Consider the following 15,514-nt stretch of genomic DNA (forward strand, 5'->3'; position numbering starts at 1 on the left):
TTATAATTGCGTGCATCATAGTAAAAGCTGCAATTTTTTTTCCAGTTTTACAGACCTATGTTGACATTCTGTGCACTTTATAATGGAAGCAGGTCTTACTCTGCAACAGTAATTAGAGTGGAGTAAATTATGCTCTAAAAGGACTTGGTCAATTTGTTTTCTTTTATGGAAGTTAGACATCAGAATTAGTGAGCTCTCACACTAGCTGGATGATGACCTTTCCTTGTTTTGTATAATTTTTGTTGCAATAATTTTTGTCTCTTGTTATTTTTGTAACCCCCCCCCCCCCCCTGTGATGTACCCAAGTATAGCACCAAGTAAGTTGCAGTAACAGGCATAATCTTTGCTGTACACCTGAAGGGGATCCTCACACTTTCATCATTGCAGGACTCTCTGTAATATCCCAAACTTTTTTTCAGTACTTTTTATCAGATAGTGTTTTGAGCAAATGTGTTTACTTTCAACTTGTAAAACTCATGCTACTTCCAATGCGCGTGATAAACCCCTTATCGCTTGCACGCATCTATTAGCGCTCCACACTTAGGTGCCGATTTACCAATGCCGGGCGGACATGATACGCTGTAGCGTATCATGTTCGCCAGACATCGCTGAATGCCGGCAGCGTATATTGCACAAGCAGTTCTAGTGAACTGTTTGTGCAATGCCGCCCCATGCAGATTTGCTGCCAATTTGGCAGAGTTATGGCTTTTCAGTAAGCATAGTCAGGATTGATAGGGTTGAATTAGGGTGAAACATAGGCATGTCTGTGTGTGCTGGGTGGGCTGCTGCTTTCACATCCAGAACCTGGGACATAAAGCAGAAAGAGCTGCAGAAGGGTCTTAAACTGTGACAGTAGCGGAATATGAGGGACAGTTTGTAGATCTGTGATATTTATTATTGCAGGGAATATTTGTCACAATGTTTTTTCAATATATGACCAATAAAAACCAAATGTTTTATGGCAGAAACATTGAAAAACATGTTCTATAAAATGACATAGAAAGTCAAAACACCTGTCTACATTTATGTAACTCCTTGTGTTTAAAAAAAGAGCAATCAAACAAAACACTGTGGCCTAGATTACGAGTTGTGCGTTAGGGTTAAAAAGCAGCGTTAAGAGGTGCTAACGCTGCTTTTTACCGCCTGCTGGTATTACAAGTCTTGCAGGTACAGGTGTACCGCTCACTTTTTTGGCCAGACTAGGAAATACAGCAAATCCACTTACATCAATTGCGTATCCTATATTTTCAATGGGACTTGCATAGCACCGGTATTATGAGTCTGACCAAAAGTGTGCGGTAGACCCTCTCCTGTAAAGACTGGTACCGCATTTAAAAGTCTGTAGTTAAGAATTTTACACTACAACGCCGTAGCACAAAACTCTTAACTAAAGTGCTAAAAAGTACACTAACACTCATAAACTACATATTAACCGCTAAACCGAGGCCCCCCACATCGCAAACACTAAAATAAATATTTTAACCCCTAATCTGCTGAAACGGACATTGCCACCACTATAATAAATATATTAACCCCTAAACTGCCGCACTCCCGCATCACAAACACTAGTTAAATATTATTAACCCCTAATATGCTGGCCCTAACATCGCCAACACCTACCTACATTTATTAACTACTAATCTGCCGCCCCCAATGTCGCCGCCACTATAATAAAGTTATTAACCCCTAAACCTAAGTCTAACCCTAACCCTAAAACCCCCTAACTTAAATATAATTTAAATAAATCTAAATAAAATTACTAAAATTAACTAAATTATTCCTATTTAAAACGAAATACTTACCTATAAAATAAACCATAAGCTAGCTACAATATAACTAATAGTTACATTGTAGCTATCTTATGGTTTATTTTTATTTTACAGGCAACTTTGTATTTATTTTAGCTAGGTACAATAGTTATTAAGTAGTTATTAACTATTTAATAACTACCTATTTAATATAAATACAAATTGACCTGTAAAATAAACCCTAACATAAGTTACAATTACACCTAACACTACACTACAATTACATTAATTACCTAAATTAAATACAATTAATTGCAATTAAATAAAATTATCTAAAGTACAAAAAACCCACTAAATTACAGAAAATAATAAAGAAATTATAAGATTTTTAAACTAATTAAACATAATCTAATCCCCCTAACAAAAAAAAACAAAACCCCAAAATAAAAAAAGCCATAGCCTACACTAAATTACAAATAGCCCTTAAAAGGGCCTTTTGTGGGGCATTGCCCCAAAGTAATCAGCTCTTTTACCTGTAAAAAAAATTACAATTCCCCCCCAACATTAAAACCCACCACCCACACAACCAACCCTACTCTAAAACCCGCCCAATCCCCCCTTTAAAAAACCTAACACTAAGCCCTTGAAGATCACCCTACCGGGAGACTTCACCCAACCGGGCAGAAGTGGTCCTCCAGACGGGCAGAAGTCTTCATCCAACCGGGCAGAAGTGGTCCTCCAAACGGACAGACGGCATCTTCTATCTTGATCCATCTGGCGCGGAGCGGGTCCATCTTCAAGACATCTGACGCGGAGCACCCTCTTCATCCGACGGCCGACGACTGAATGAAGGTTCCTTTAAATGACATCATCCAAGATGGCGTCCCTTCAATTCTGATTGGCTGATAGAACTTCAATCCTATTGGCTGATCTAATCAGTCAATAGGATTGAGCTGGCATTCTATTGGCCAGTTCAATCCTATTGGCTGATTGCATCAGCCAATAGGATTTTTTCTACCTTAATTCCGATTGGCTGATAGAATTCTATCAGCCAATCGTAATTGAAGGGACACCATCTTGGATGACGTCATTTAAAGGAACCTTCATTCAGTCGTTGGCCACCGGATGAAGAGGATGCTCTGCGTCGGATGTCTTGAAGATGGACCAGCTCCGCGCCGGATGGATGAAGATAGAAGATGCCGTCTGGATGAAGACTTCTGCCCGTCTGGAGGACCACTTCTGCCCGGTTGGATGAAGACTTCTGCCCGTCTGGAGGACCACTTCTGTCCGGTTGGGTGAAGACGTCTCCCGGTAGGGTGATCTTCAAGAGGTTAGTGTTAGGTTTTTTAAGGGGGGATTGGGTGGGTTTTAGAGTAGGGTTGGTTGTGTGGATGGTGGATTTTAATGTTGGGGGGGAATTGTAATTATTTTTACAGGTAAAAGAGCTGATTACTTTGGGACAATGCCCCGCAAAAGGCCCTTTTAATCATTTTTTCTTTGCATAAATGTTTTGTAGATTAATTATTTATATAGCCCATAAAGTTTTTTTTGTAAAAAAATGTATAGTTTTGCTTATTTTTAAATAACATTGCTCTGATTTGCAGACTCCTAACCAAGCCCCAAAGTTTTATAAGAATACCGTCAGCTACCTACTCCAGCTTGCTCCTGTTTGTGTAAAGGGTCTTTTTATATGCAAAATAAGGGGGAGGGGTGTGTGTGTCTTATTTCCCACTTGCAGTAGGCTTTCCAGCTACCTTTTCAACAGAGCTAAACTGAAAACTTCTAACTAAGTTTTTAAATAGTTTTATACTGGATTTTTATATCAGTATCTGTGCATCTTATTTTTTATAGTAGTGTCTATTACATGCAGTTATATGAAAATGAGTGTATACTGTCCCTTTAAGGGCTATTTGTAATTTAGTGTAGGGTAGGGCTTTTTTATTTAGGGGGGGCTTTTTTATTTTGTTAGGGGGATTAGATTAGGTGTAATTAGTTTAAAAATCTTGTAATTTCTTTATTATTTTCTGTAATTTAGTGTTTTTTTTTGTACTTTAGATAATTTTATTTAATTGTAATTAATTGTATTTAATTTAGGTAATTAATTTAATTGTAGTGTAGTGTTAGGTGTAATTGTAACTTAGGTTAGGTTTTATTTTACAGGTATATTTGTATTTATTTTAAATAGGTAGTTATTAAATAGTTAATAACTATTTAATAACTATTGTACCTAGTTAAAATAAATACAAAGTTGCCTGTAAAATAAAAATAAACCCTAAGCTAGCTACAATGTAACTATTAGTTATATTGTAGCTAGCTTAGGGTTTATTTTATAGGTAAGTATTTAGTTTTAAATAGGAATTATTTAATTATAATTGTAGTAATTTGATTTAGATTTCTTTAAATTATATTTAAGTTAGGGGAGTTAGGGTTAGACTTAGGTTTAGGGGTTAATAACTTTATTATAGAGGCGGCGACATTGGGGGTGGCAGATTAGGGGTTAATAAATGTAGTTAGGTTGCGGCGACATTGGGGGCGGCAGATTAGGGGTTAATAAATATAATGTAGGGGGCATCAGATTAGGGGTTCATAAGCATAATGTAGGTGGTGGCGGTGTCCGGAGCGGCAGATTAGGGGTTAATAATATAATTTCGGTGTCAGCGATGTTGGGGGCGGCAGATTAGGGGTTAATAAGTGTAAGATTAGGGGTGTTTAGACTCGGGGTTCATGTTAGGGTGTTAGGTGTAAACATAACTTTTGTTTCCCCATAGGAATCAATGGGGCTGCGTTAGGAGCTTTACGCTGCTTTTTTGCAGGTGTTAGGTGTTTTTTCAGCCGGTTCCATTGATTCCTATGGGGAAATCGTGCACGAGCACGTTTTACCAGCTCAACGCTAACGTAAGCAGCGCTGGTATTGAGGTGAGATGTGGAGCTAAATTTTGCTCTACGCTCACTTTTTTGCGGCTAACACCGGGTTTATAAAACCCGTAATACCAGCGTTGTCTGCAAGTGAGCGGTGAGCATAAACTGCTTGTTAGCACCGCACAGCCTCTAACGCAAAACTCGTAATCTAGGAGTGTGTTTTTATTCTCTCTGTGTGAATTTATCCTATTTTAGCTGACCATTTTGCTATGTACTGCCTGTAGAAATGGAAAATTATCTCCAATTAGAGGAGAAATCACCCTGTCAAAGTAAATACCACCTGAATGTATAATGAGCGTGTGATTGTTAATGTAATGCTATTTACATATTCTGGAGTTAAATTTACCTCAGATGAATATGAAATCTGCTACACTTCTTTCTACAGGTGCTGACAAGTCTGGGGATATTTTTATCACTAGACTGGTAATATTATTAATAATAAAAATGTGATATCTTCATACTAATTTAAGAATAATGTTACATCTGAAAAGCAGTCTAGACAATCTGGATCACTGTTACCATTAAGACAAAACAGAAGGCTGCCTAAGGGCACAGCATGGGGCACATGTTAATGAGTAATTGCCTAAGGATGCATCGGGTTGGGAGTAATGAGTGCCTAAGATGAGCATGTGACGCATGCTGTGTAGGACAGGGGATGCAAATAATATCAGGGGTATGGCATAGTGGGGGTTTAGATCTATGTAATGAGAACTTTTAACTCATTTAACTAGAATTCTATGTGCGCATATAGGGGCTGATGTATCAATGTCTGGTGGACATGATATGCTGTAGCGTATCATGTCCGCCTGACATCGCTGAATGTTGACAACATACGCTGTCTGCATTTAACATTGCACAAGCAGTTCTGGTGAACTGCTTGTGCAATGCCGCCCCCTGCAGATTCACGGCCAATCGGCTGTTAGCAGGGGGTGTCAATCAACCCCATCATATTCAGAGGCAGTAGACGAGTTAAGGAGCAGCAGTCTTAAGACCGCTGCTTCTTAACTTCTGTTTCGGCGAGCCTAAAGGCTTGTGCGGGAACAGGGGTATTTGGCCCCATTTGGGCCATGATAAATCGGCCCCCTAGCCTCTTAGTAGAGGGAAAGGGTTGCTTGTAAAATGGAGAGTAGTTCTAGCTTGGACTGGTTTATTAGGATTATATTTAGCCACCAATCAGCAAGCGTTACCCAGATGCTGAATAAAAAATGGGGTGACTCTTAAGCTTGCATTCCTGCTTTTTCAAATAAAGATAGCAACAGAACGAAGAAAATTGATAATAAGAGTAAAGTAGAAAGTTGCATCCTCTATCTGAATCATAAAAAAAAAAAATTGGTTAGAATAGAATTTGTTATTGTTTTAAAAGATAGACAATCCCTTTATTACCCATTCCCCAGTTTCGCATAACCAACATAGTGATATTAATATACTTTTTACCTCTGTGATTACCTTATATCTAAGCATCTTCTGACAGCCCCCTGATCACATGACTTTTTATTTCTTATCTATTGACTTGCATTTAGCACTGTGTTGTGTTAAATCTTAAATAACTCCCCGGGCGTGAGCACAATGTTATCTATATGGCTCACATGAACTAGCAGTCTCCTGTTGTGAAAAGCAAATAAAAAAGCAAGTGATAAGAGTCTGTCTGTAGTGGCTTAGAAACAGGGAGAAATTTAGAGGTTTGAATGTTATAAAGTATATTAATATAACAATGTTGGTTGTGCAAAGCTGGGGAATAAGTAGTAAAGGCATTATCTATCTTTTTAAATAATAACGATTTTAGTGTAGACTGTCTCTTTAAATATTACAGAAAATTTGTTAAAGGGACAGTATACACTCATTTTCATATAACTGCATGTAATAGACACTACTATAAAGAATAAGATGCACAGATACTGATATAAAAATCCAGTATAAAATGGTTTAAAAACTTACTTAGAAGCTTTCAGTTTAGCTCTGTTGAAAAGGTAGTTGGAAAGCCCACTGCAAGTGGGAAATAAGACACTCCCTCCTTCCCCTTCTTTTGCATATGAAAAGACCCTTTACACAAACAGGAGCAAGCTGGAGAAGGTAGCTGACAGTATTCACATAAAACTTCGGGGCTTGGTTAGGAGTCTGAAAATCAGAGCAATGTTATTTAAAAATAAGCAAAATTATACATTTTTAAAAAAAATCAAACTTTATGGGCTTTATAAATAGATCATCTACAAAACATTTATGCAAAGAAAAAATGAGTGTATAATGGCCTTTTAAGCCCATTGTGGTGACATAGCTTACTGACCTAGCTGTTACTGAAATCCCTTCCCCACAGATACACCTTTCTCCCTGAACTAGGTGTTTAATTAAAGACACTCCCATTAGCCTTGACTGGCATGTGCTAGGCCAAACCCCTTTGAAATGAGAATAAAATTGGGAAACTCTCTATTTCTCTCTCTCCTTCTTACCCTGTTCCTGCTGAAAAGATTACTGATGTTGGACACCTTGGATAAAATCCTGTGATTATTTTAGCAGTGTTGCAGAAATTGGGGTTGTGGTAAAGTTGCCCTGTATTAATTATTTGGACAGTTTTGACAGATGTGTATATATACCTGTAAATCTTTCTCTTATTATTAACATATATTGATTCTTAATAAACTCTTTGGAAAAAAATGGAGACCTTTTAATTAATATCCACACCCATCACCAAATGTTTGTTATCTGTTAAAGAAAATGGGGCAAAAAACAGGACTATGATTTGTTTTCTCTGTATATGATACATGTCTACACCCACCTTTGTATCTCTTGATAACAGCACGGTAACAGTAGTTATCAATAATTCACTCACTCTGGAAGATATGTTGTCTCTTTGCTGATTCATATCCATATGCATTCATTAAGCCTCAGAGTGCATTTTACATATTGTAACCATATGTATTTACCTAAGATAAACATTTTCACGCTCTAATAGAAATGTGACATATTTTCTCAAACTTTCACTGTTTTATGAAGGGATCTAATAAAACTATTCTAAATGTATTATGTTTTCTACAACAATGCCAATTATTTTACAAAATAGTGTGATATGATGTGTAATAATATATATAAAAAACTCTTATTGTTGGCTTATCATGGAAGTACATTTAGAAAAGTTTTAATCTATTATTCTTTAAATATGATGTTAGTATTTTTAAATTGAAAGGACATTACAGATTGTTATATAAAACTGTTAGTCATACATTGTAGAATATTTTTGCATTACTGTATGTAATTTAACGGAAAACTGTGGGCTTTCCAAATCCTTTAAGAAATGGAGGAAGTACTTCTACTACAGAGCATATGCAGGAGTTCACATAAAGGAGTCTGTGATTCATTATCAGCTGTCACATGATACAGTGGACAGGGCAATAGAAGGAAATTTTGAAATTTGACAGAAAACTACTCTTAATTTGAAATTCAGAGGTGGTATGGCATTTTATTTTTATTATGCATTTGTTGATTATGTAATTCTACTGTATTTAATGTTTTTGTTTTTTTAAGTTACAACTATGTGGTGCCCTTAATGTTTTGAAAACCAGCACTGTAAACACATTTCTTCAATATTTAAACAACTAATATAATGAACATATAATGCACATTATTGTCAGGGTACTCTTTCCTTTGAATACATCATTATGTCTAGCATTTTTATTTTTTATTTTTTTGTGACCCTTTAATGCTATCTTTACAGCAGCGTTGAACAAAAATCAGCCAGTCAGCAAAGCTTCTAAAACATTCTTTTTAATATCACAAGGGTAATGATATTAAAGAAAAATATTAATATGCTCTGCTGTTTACAAGATGTCATGTATGAAGTTTTTCAATATAAATGTTTATTACTTTCAAAGTAGCAGATTCTCGTCATGGCTTCTGAATATAGAGTTCTGTTAGAGATTTATCTTAATGAACCAACTGAGTTCTTTATAGAAATAATAATGCACTCAGGCCTTTTGAAATCTCATGCTTCTTTACAGAATAGGTCCATGAAAAGCTACATATGTGTTGGTATATAAAAGAGCAGCTCTTTTTGTCTGTCCTTTAAAGTTAACACAATTATCACCTTCACCCCTGTGTTGCCATTTAGCAAGCAGAATCTGTCACACAGTGAGTGATCTTATAGAGCTGACAAAGTGCATTGATGTCCACTTTACAAACTGAACAGAATTTATCGAGGTCAGAGAATGGTGAAATTACTCTGCATAATAGTTAAACACACATACATACATACACACACGCATACATACATACACACATACATGTACACACAAACAGATATACACATGCATACACACACACACATATATACACACATACATGTACACACAAACAGATATACACATGCATACACACACACACACACACATATATACACACATACATGTACACACAAACAGATATACACCCGCATACACACACACATACATACACACATACATGTACACACAAACAGATATACACACGCATACACACACATATATACACACATACATGTACACACAAACAGATATACACACGCATACACACACACAAATACATGTACACACAAACAGATACACACATGCGTACATACACACACATACATACACGCACACACAAACAGATACACACATGCATACATATACACACAAACAGATACACACACGCATACACACACAGATACACTCATACACACATACTTAAACACACACACTTGCATATACACACAGATACACACGCATACACACACAGATACACACATACACACATACATATACAAACAGGTACATACACACAAACTCATACACACACATACATACACACAAACTCACACATACACATAAATACATATACACATAGATACACACACACATATACATACACACACATCCACACACGCGTCCACACATATACACGCACATACATCCACACACGTTTACATACACACACATACATATACAGACACATGCACGCGTACACAAACACACAGATACACGAACGCGCGCACACATACACACACATATCTATATATATATATATATATATATATATATACACACAGATACAATACAAACACATATACACACACATACATCCACAAACACATACAGATACATACATGCATACACACACATACACACACATATATATATATATATATATATATATATATATATATATACACACACACAGATACAAACACATATACACACACACATGCATACACACACATACATACACACACAGGCACATGTACCCGCACATACATACATATACACACGGGCGCACACACACACATACATACACAGACACACACATACATACATACATACACATACGCATATACACAGTCACTCATACATACACAGATTCACGCACGTACATACATACACACACACATACACACACAGATTTCAGAGGTTCATAAAATGCTGTATAACAATAATGTGAGCTTGAGGCGTATTGTACTAACTTTTAGAAGAAGAAAAAACATTATCTAATTTATGTGCTGAAAACTATCTTGTCAAGATGACAAGTTGCATAGAGACACAGAAACATAGGTTTTGACAGAGGATAAGAACCAGAAGGCCTCTCTAGTCTTCTCATATTTCCTTTTAAAGTTAATTAATTCTCACAATAGCCTTATGCATATTCCAGGCACCCTTGAATTCCATTACAGTATTTGTACCACCTCCACTCGAAGTTTGTTCCATAAATCGGCCACTTTTTTAGTTAAGAAGTGCTTCCATTAATTACTCCCGAGCCTGGAATCATCTGACTAGAAATCACAAGATCATGACTAGAGAAGTCTGTGTTCTAGTTTATGAAAATACTTTCATCTTTATCTAATACTTTTGAAAGTTCTGTGTTGTGTGAGAAAGTTAGCATTGGTGGTGTTTGTGTGTTCGTGTAATAGTGCTTGCTCCTGATAAATTCTATTAAAAGGAACCAATATCACTCAGAAGTGCTTAAACCTTAGTGTGAGTTTGTTACATCTGAAGACATTTCTTGCTGGAGGAAGCAACAAATCAGATGACTTAAAGGGACATTATACACTAGATTTTTCTTTGCATAAATGTTTTGTAGATGAATCATTTATATAGCCCACACAGTTTTTTTTTTGTTTTTTTAAACGGATAGTTTTGCTTATTTTTTAAATAACATTACTCTGATTTTCAGACTCCTAACCAAGCCCCAAAGCAAATACCGACGTATACCTACTCTAGCTTGCTTCTGTTTATGTAAAGGGTCTTTTCATATGCAGGGGAGTGTCTGCTATTTACCACTTTCAGTGGGTGTTCCAGTAACCTTTTTAACAGAGCTAAACTGGAAGCTTCTAAGTAAGTTTTTAAACGTTGTTATACTGGATTTTTACATCAGTATTTGTGCATATTATTCTTTATAGTAGTGTCTATTACATGCAGTTATATGAAAATTGGTGTATACTGTCCCTTTAAAACAATGTAGCAGTTGCAACTTATTCAGTAGGAGAAAGTTTGATGCAAATTAGCCATGTGATTTTAAAAATTGTAGCCAATTTTCATTAAAATAGGGACTTATTTATACTATATATACAAGTATATATACAAAAAACAAACTATATATATAAAACACCCTTTGTATGTATATGTATAAACACCCTTTATATATAATCTGTGTGGTTAGGTGTTTGCCACTCTTGTCACCCAGCTGGACACCCATGATGGGTCTGTGTCATTTTGACAGAGAGTAGCTTTAAAGGGTTAGAAATATTTACTTTGTAACGTTATAAAAAATATATTATCACACAGTTAAAGTTTAATAGATTATTACCAATTAATTCTTACCTTGAAACAAAGCTTTAATGTTAAGGAAAATTATATTTTAATTTGCCTTGTAAACGGCTATTACGACCGCCCATAAATGTAGGCTGTAGTTATACATAATGTATGCCACCCCCTCCTCCAATGGCGCTTCAGCACTGATCCCTTAATTAGCATATTTAAATAACAGTTTTTCCTTAATCTCGGCATGCACAATCTAATGTGTGGGCACTCGCATGCGCATGTTGTCACACAGTCCTCCATTTTTGTGTACCTGCTCTTATCAGGCACATTGTGTTTGCTACTCATAATCTAGCTTATGTATTAGGCAGCTTGTATTGACTTCCGGATGTCAATCTGAGCAATTGAATGGGGGTCAAAAAGTAAAACATGCAACACCCACAGCGTCAGCCTGGCTTGAGCGATCTGGTGCGCCACTCCCACTCCTATGTCCAGTGCCTCTTCGTCGGCAGCAAGGTGATGATTAGACATGTGCAATTCGTTTCGGATCGATTCGGAAAATTCTGCAAATTCGGAGATTCGGATTGATCCGAATTTCCGAATTAAAATACTGCCAAATTTACAGAATAAATCCAAATTAGTTCGGATTTATTCGGTAAATTCGGATGGCCATGGATTACACTAGTATCGTACAGTATATTAGGTTATATCACTCTGCTATGGGTTACACCTAATATACAGTACATAATACTAGTCTAATACACAGCACACATACCGAAATTCCGAATTTCCAAACTTAGCCGAATCCAGCCAAATAAAAAAAGAATTAATTCAAAGTTTTCCGAATTCGCGAAATTAAAAAAACTCTGAATCGATCCGAACCAAATTTTTCGATCATTCACATATCTAGTGATGATGACGCGGAGGCTAAAACTCCAGGAGAGAAGATAGATATGCACATGTGTTTCCTTAACTTAATGTAAATGCGCATGCGGGACGCCACACTGTAATTATACAGCATAATGAAGCAAAAGAAGGGTTTGGCAGAACTTTTATTTTCAAGTCCAATTTTCAGGTAAACGGTAAAAATTGGCTAATAGGTGTTATTTGGTGACTTTTACAACTAAATATGATGTTTTAAAAAATTTATTTTTTGGGGGGGTTTCCTATCCCTTTAAGCTGGGTACATTCTAGCCATAAAATATATTTCAAGCTCTCATGACTGAAATGTGAAATATGAATGAAGGTATGTGCTGTAGTGTTGTTCTCAGTACATATTACTACATCTGCCCTCTGTTCACTATACAGGTAGCATTAACAGAAGTTGTGGCCTGCCGACCTTGCTACGTCCCCCAGCAGCCATGGTACAGCGCCCACTCCATATCAAACCCTTCCTGTCATTTCCTGTGGAGCCTCAGCCGGCCTTGGGTCTGTTTCCTGCATTTAGAACGGTAAGATGCTACAGTGTGCTGACATATTGGTCCTAAAGAACATTAGCTATGATAATGAATTATTACTCATTTTATTATACAACCCAGCTTGATAGTTGGATGTGATATACAGATATTCGCATGTTTTTACTTAAAGGGACATAAAACCCAAGTTTTTTCTTTCATGATTCAGATAGCACATGCGACTTTTATTAACTTTCTAATTAACTTCTATTATAAAATGGTCTTTGTTCTCTTGGAGCAGTTGTGCAAGAATGTTATCCATCTGCAAGAGCACTAGATGGCTGCAGGACTTCCTGACATGTAGTGCTCCATACGCCTACCTAGGTATCTCTTGAACAAAGAATACCATGAGAATTAAGCAAATTTGATCATAGAAGTAAATTAAAAACTTTTAAGAAAATGTTATGCTCTATCTGAATCACGAAAGAACATTTTTGGGTTTCATATCCCTTTAAAGATCATGTATTAAATAAAACCTTAAAGTGGTTATTATAACTATTAAAAGGATTGTTTTTAAAGCGCTAAGATATTATGCAGCGCTGTAAAAGTTAGGGGTTATTAATTATTTTGTTTTTGTGTTTTTCAGAGCTTAGTTACTAATTAAACATCTCATTGACACAGAGTAACAACAAAGAACAGCTCAATCTATAGATGCAATAAAAGTGACACATTTAAAGGAACAAAGCAAATTTTATAGAAGTAAATTGGAAACTTTTTTAAAATAGTATGCTCTGTCTGAATCACAAAATTAAATATTTGGGTTTCATATCCCTTTAATTGTTAACTGACAACATAATACAAATTATTAGTAATAAAAATATATATATCATCATACATTGACATCAAATACAAGTATACAGGCGCCACAACAGTGATAAATTGTAAGCTAAGATAATAGAAATCATAATAAAAATAAAAAATACCATCATACATTAAATACAGTACATGATCTTTTACAAAGATATACACTGCAAAATACCCTAATATGAGCATTTTTTTTATAAACCAGAGAATGTCTGCAAACACATGGGCAGACAGTCATATAAATTGTTTAATGAAGTCATACTTAAATACTCAAAATAATAACACAGAAAGGAACCATATGGCTGTAGTTTAAGGACCCATTTTCCTCTGCAGTTATTTTAGTCTGAAAAATATTTTAAAGTAGTCAGTGAACCATGTAAATTACTCTGCTGGTTTGTATTATGTACTAATGTGAAAAGAACATGAAATCTGATTAGGATCAGTTCCTGAATTATCTCAAGTATAATAAAAATACATTAAATTACATTTACAATTACTATAGTTAGGACACCTATACCTTTCTCTGGCCTGATGAGCTAAAGGTCTCTGTGCTTGCAAGATTGTATAAGAGTGCTTTTATTTCCCTGGTAGAATTATCATAAGCCGCTTTTTACCCGGAAAACAGGGTTTCTCGCTAAGGAGCGTATACTGGATTTTTGTATGGGAAGGAGATTCATACATTAGAAAAGTGCACAGTGAAATTAGTAATTTAAACATCAAACAAAATGAATAATTTAACCATTCACACAAAGATATGCACAAAAAAATGTATTGTTAACGTTCATCAGCAAAAAGGTTTGGTTCAGCACCTGGGTAGCACTTGCTGATTGGGGAGTTAAATGTAGCCACTAATCAGCAAGCGCTACCCAGGGTGGTGAGCCAAAAATGGGCCGGCTTGTAAGCTTTACATTCCTGTTTTTTCAAATAAAGATACGAAGAGAACGAAGGAAAATGTATCATAGGAGTAAATTAAAAAGTTGCTTACAATTGCATGCTCTATTTAAATCATGAAAGAAACAAAATTGGGTTTAGTATCCTTTTAAAATTTATTACAGTTTTTAAAATGATTTTCCTATTCTGCAAAAAAAAACTAAACAAAAAAATAAAAATCCATTTATTTTTTTATGCTCCTGGAGTTTTTCTTAGCAGCCAGTTAACAAATAATACTGAAGAAGGTTGTGAACAAATCTGCACTTCCTGTTTCTTTTATACATTTAATCAGCATTTTCATAAAACATATCTATATGATGCTTAAATAGTGTTCTTTCATTTTTGTCGTTGTTGGTTATTTGGCAATTTATTTATGTTTCGATACAATTAGGTAAACAAGTACATTTTTTATAAAATATATTGAGTGGAGGAATTACACTCTCATTTTCTATCAAAAATGAAAAGAAAAAAAACAACATATTTTGAACATTAAAAAAAAAACTTTACTTAGACTGCAGCTGGCTGTTTTCAAATACCTCCAGTGCAAGTTTATAAATTATTTATAGCTACTGCAGCAAGAATATTAGTTGCCAGTCTGCTTCTGCATGAAATATACTTGACAGAATTTCTTAATTAATTTATTTAAAGGGACATTAAACACATTTTCATTAAGTAGTATAAATTAGCAATTAAAGGAACAGTATACACCAATTTTCATTTAATTGCAAATAATAAGCACCACTATAAAGAAGAATATGCACAGATACTGATCTAAAAGTCCAGTATAAAATCTTTTAAAAACTACTAAGAAGTTCCCAGATTTGCACTGTTGATGAGTTTAGGCTGGGACACCAAGTGAAAGGGGAAAGCAGAAAGAGCAGACACTCCCCCCTTTCTTGCATAT

The 15,514-nt window shown here is 35.5% G+C and overlaps 1 protein-coding gene across 6 annotated transcripts in view; it reads left to right on the top strand.

Moving 5' to 3' along the window:
• The window catches only part of ZNF385A (zinc finger protein 385A), a 496,048-nt gene that overhangs the window by 354,712 nt on the left and 125,822 nt on the right, over positions 1 to 15,514 (top strand). For 5 of the 6 annotated variants that reach the window (XM_053708271.1, XM_053708274.1, XM_053708273.1 and 2 more), the window contains one exon: positions 12,731 to 12,873. The exons of the other annotated variant lie outside the window; for it this stretch is intronic. In XM_053708271.1, coding sequence (XP_053564246.1) covers positions 12,731 to 12,873 — 143 coding nt within the window. The remainder of the gene's footprint in view (positions 1 to 12,730; positions 12,874 to 15,514) is intronic. 6 annotated transcript variants of the gene reach the window in all.

The sequence above is a fragment of the Bombina bombina genome, chromosome 3 (assembly GCF_027579735.1).
Source record: "Bombina bombina isolate aBomBom1 chromosome 3, aBomBom1.pri, whole genome shotgun sequence".
In the NCBI taxonomy this organism is placed as follows: Eukaryota; Metazoa; Chordata; class Amphibia; order Anura; family Bombinatoridae; genus Bombina; species Bombina bombina.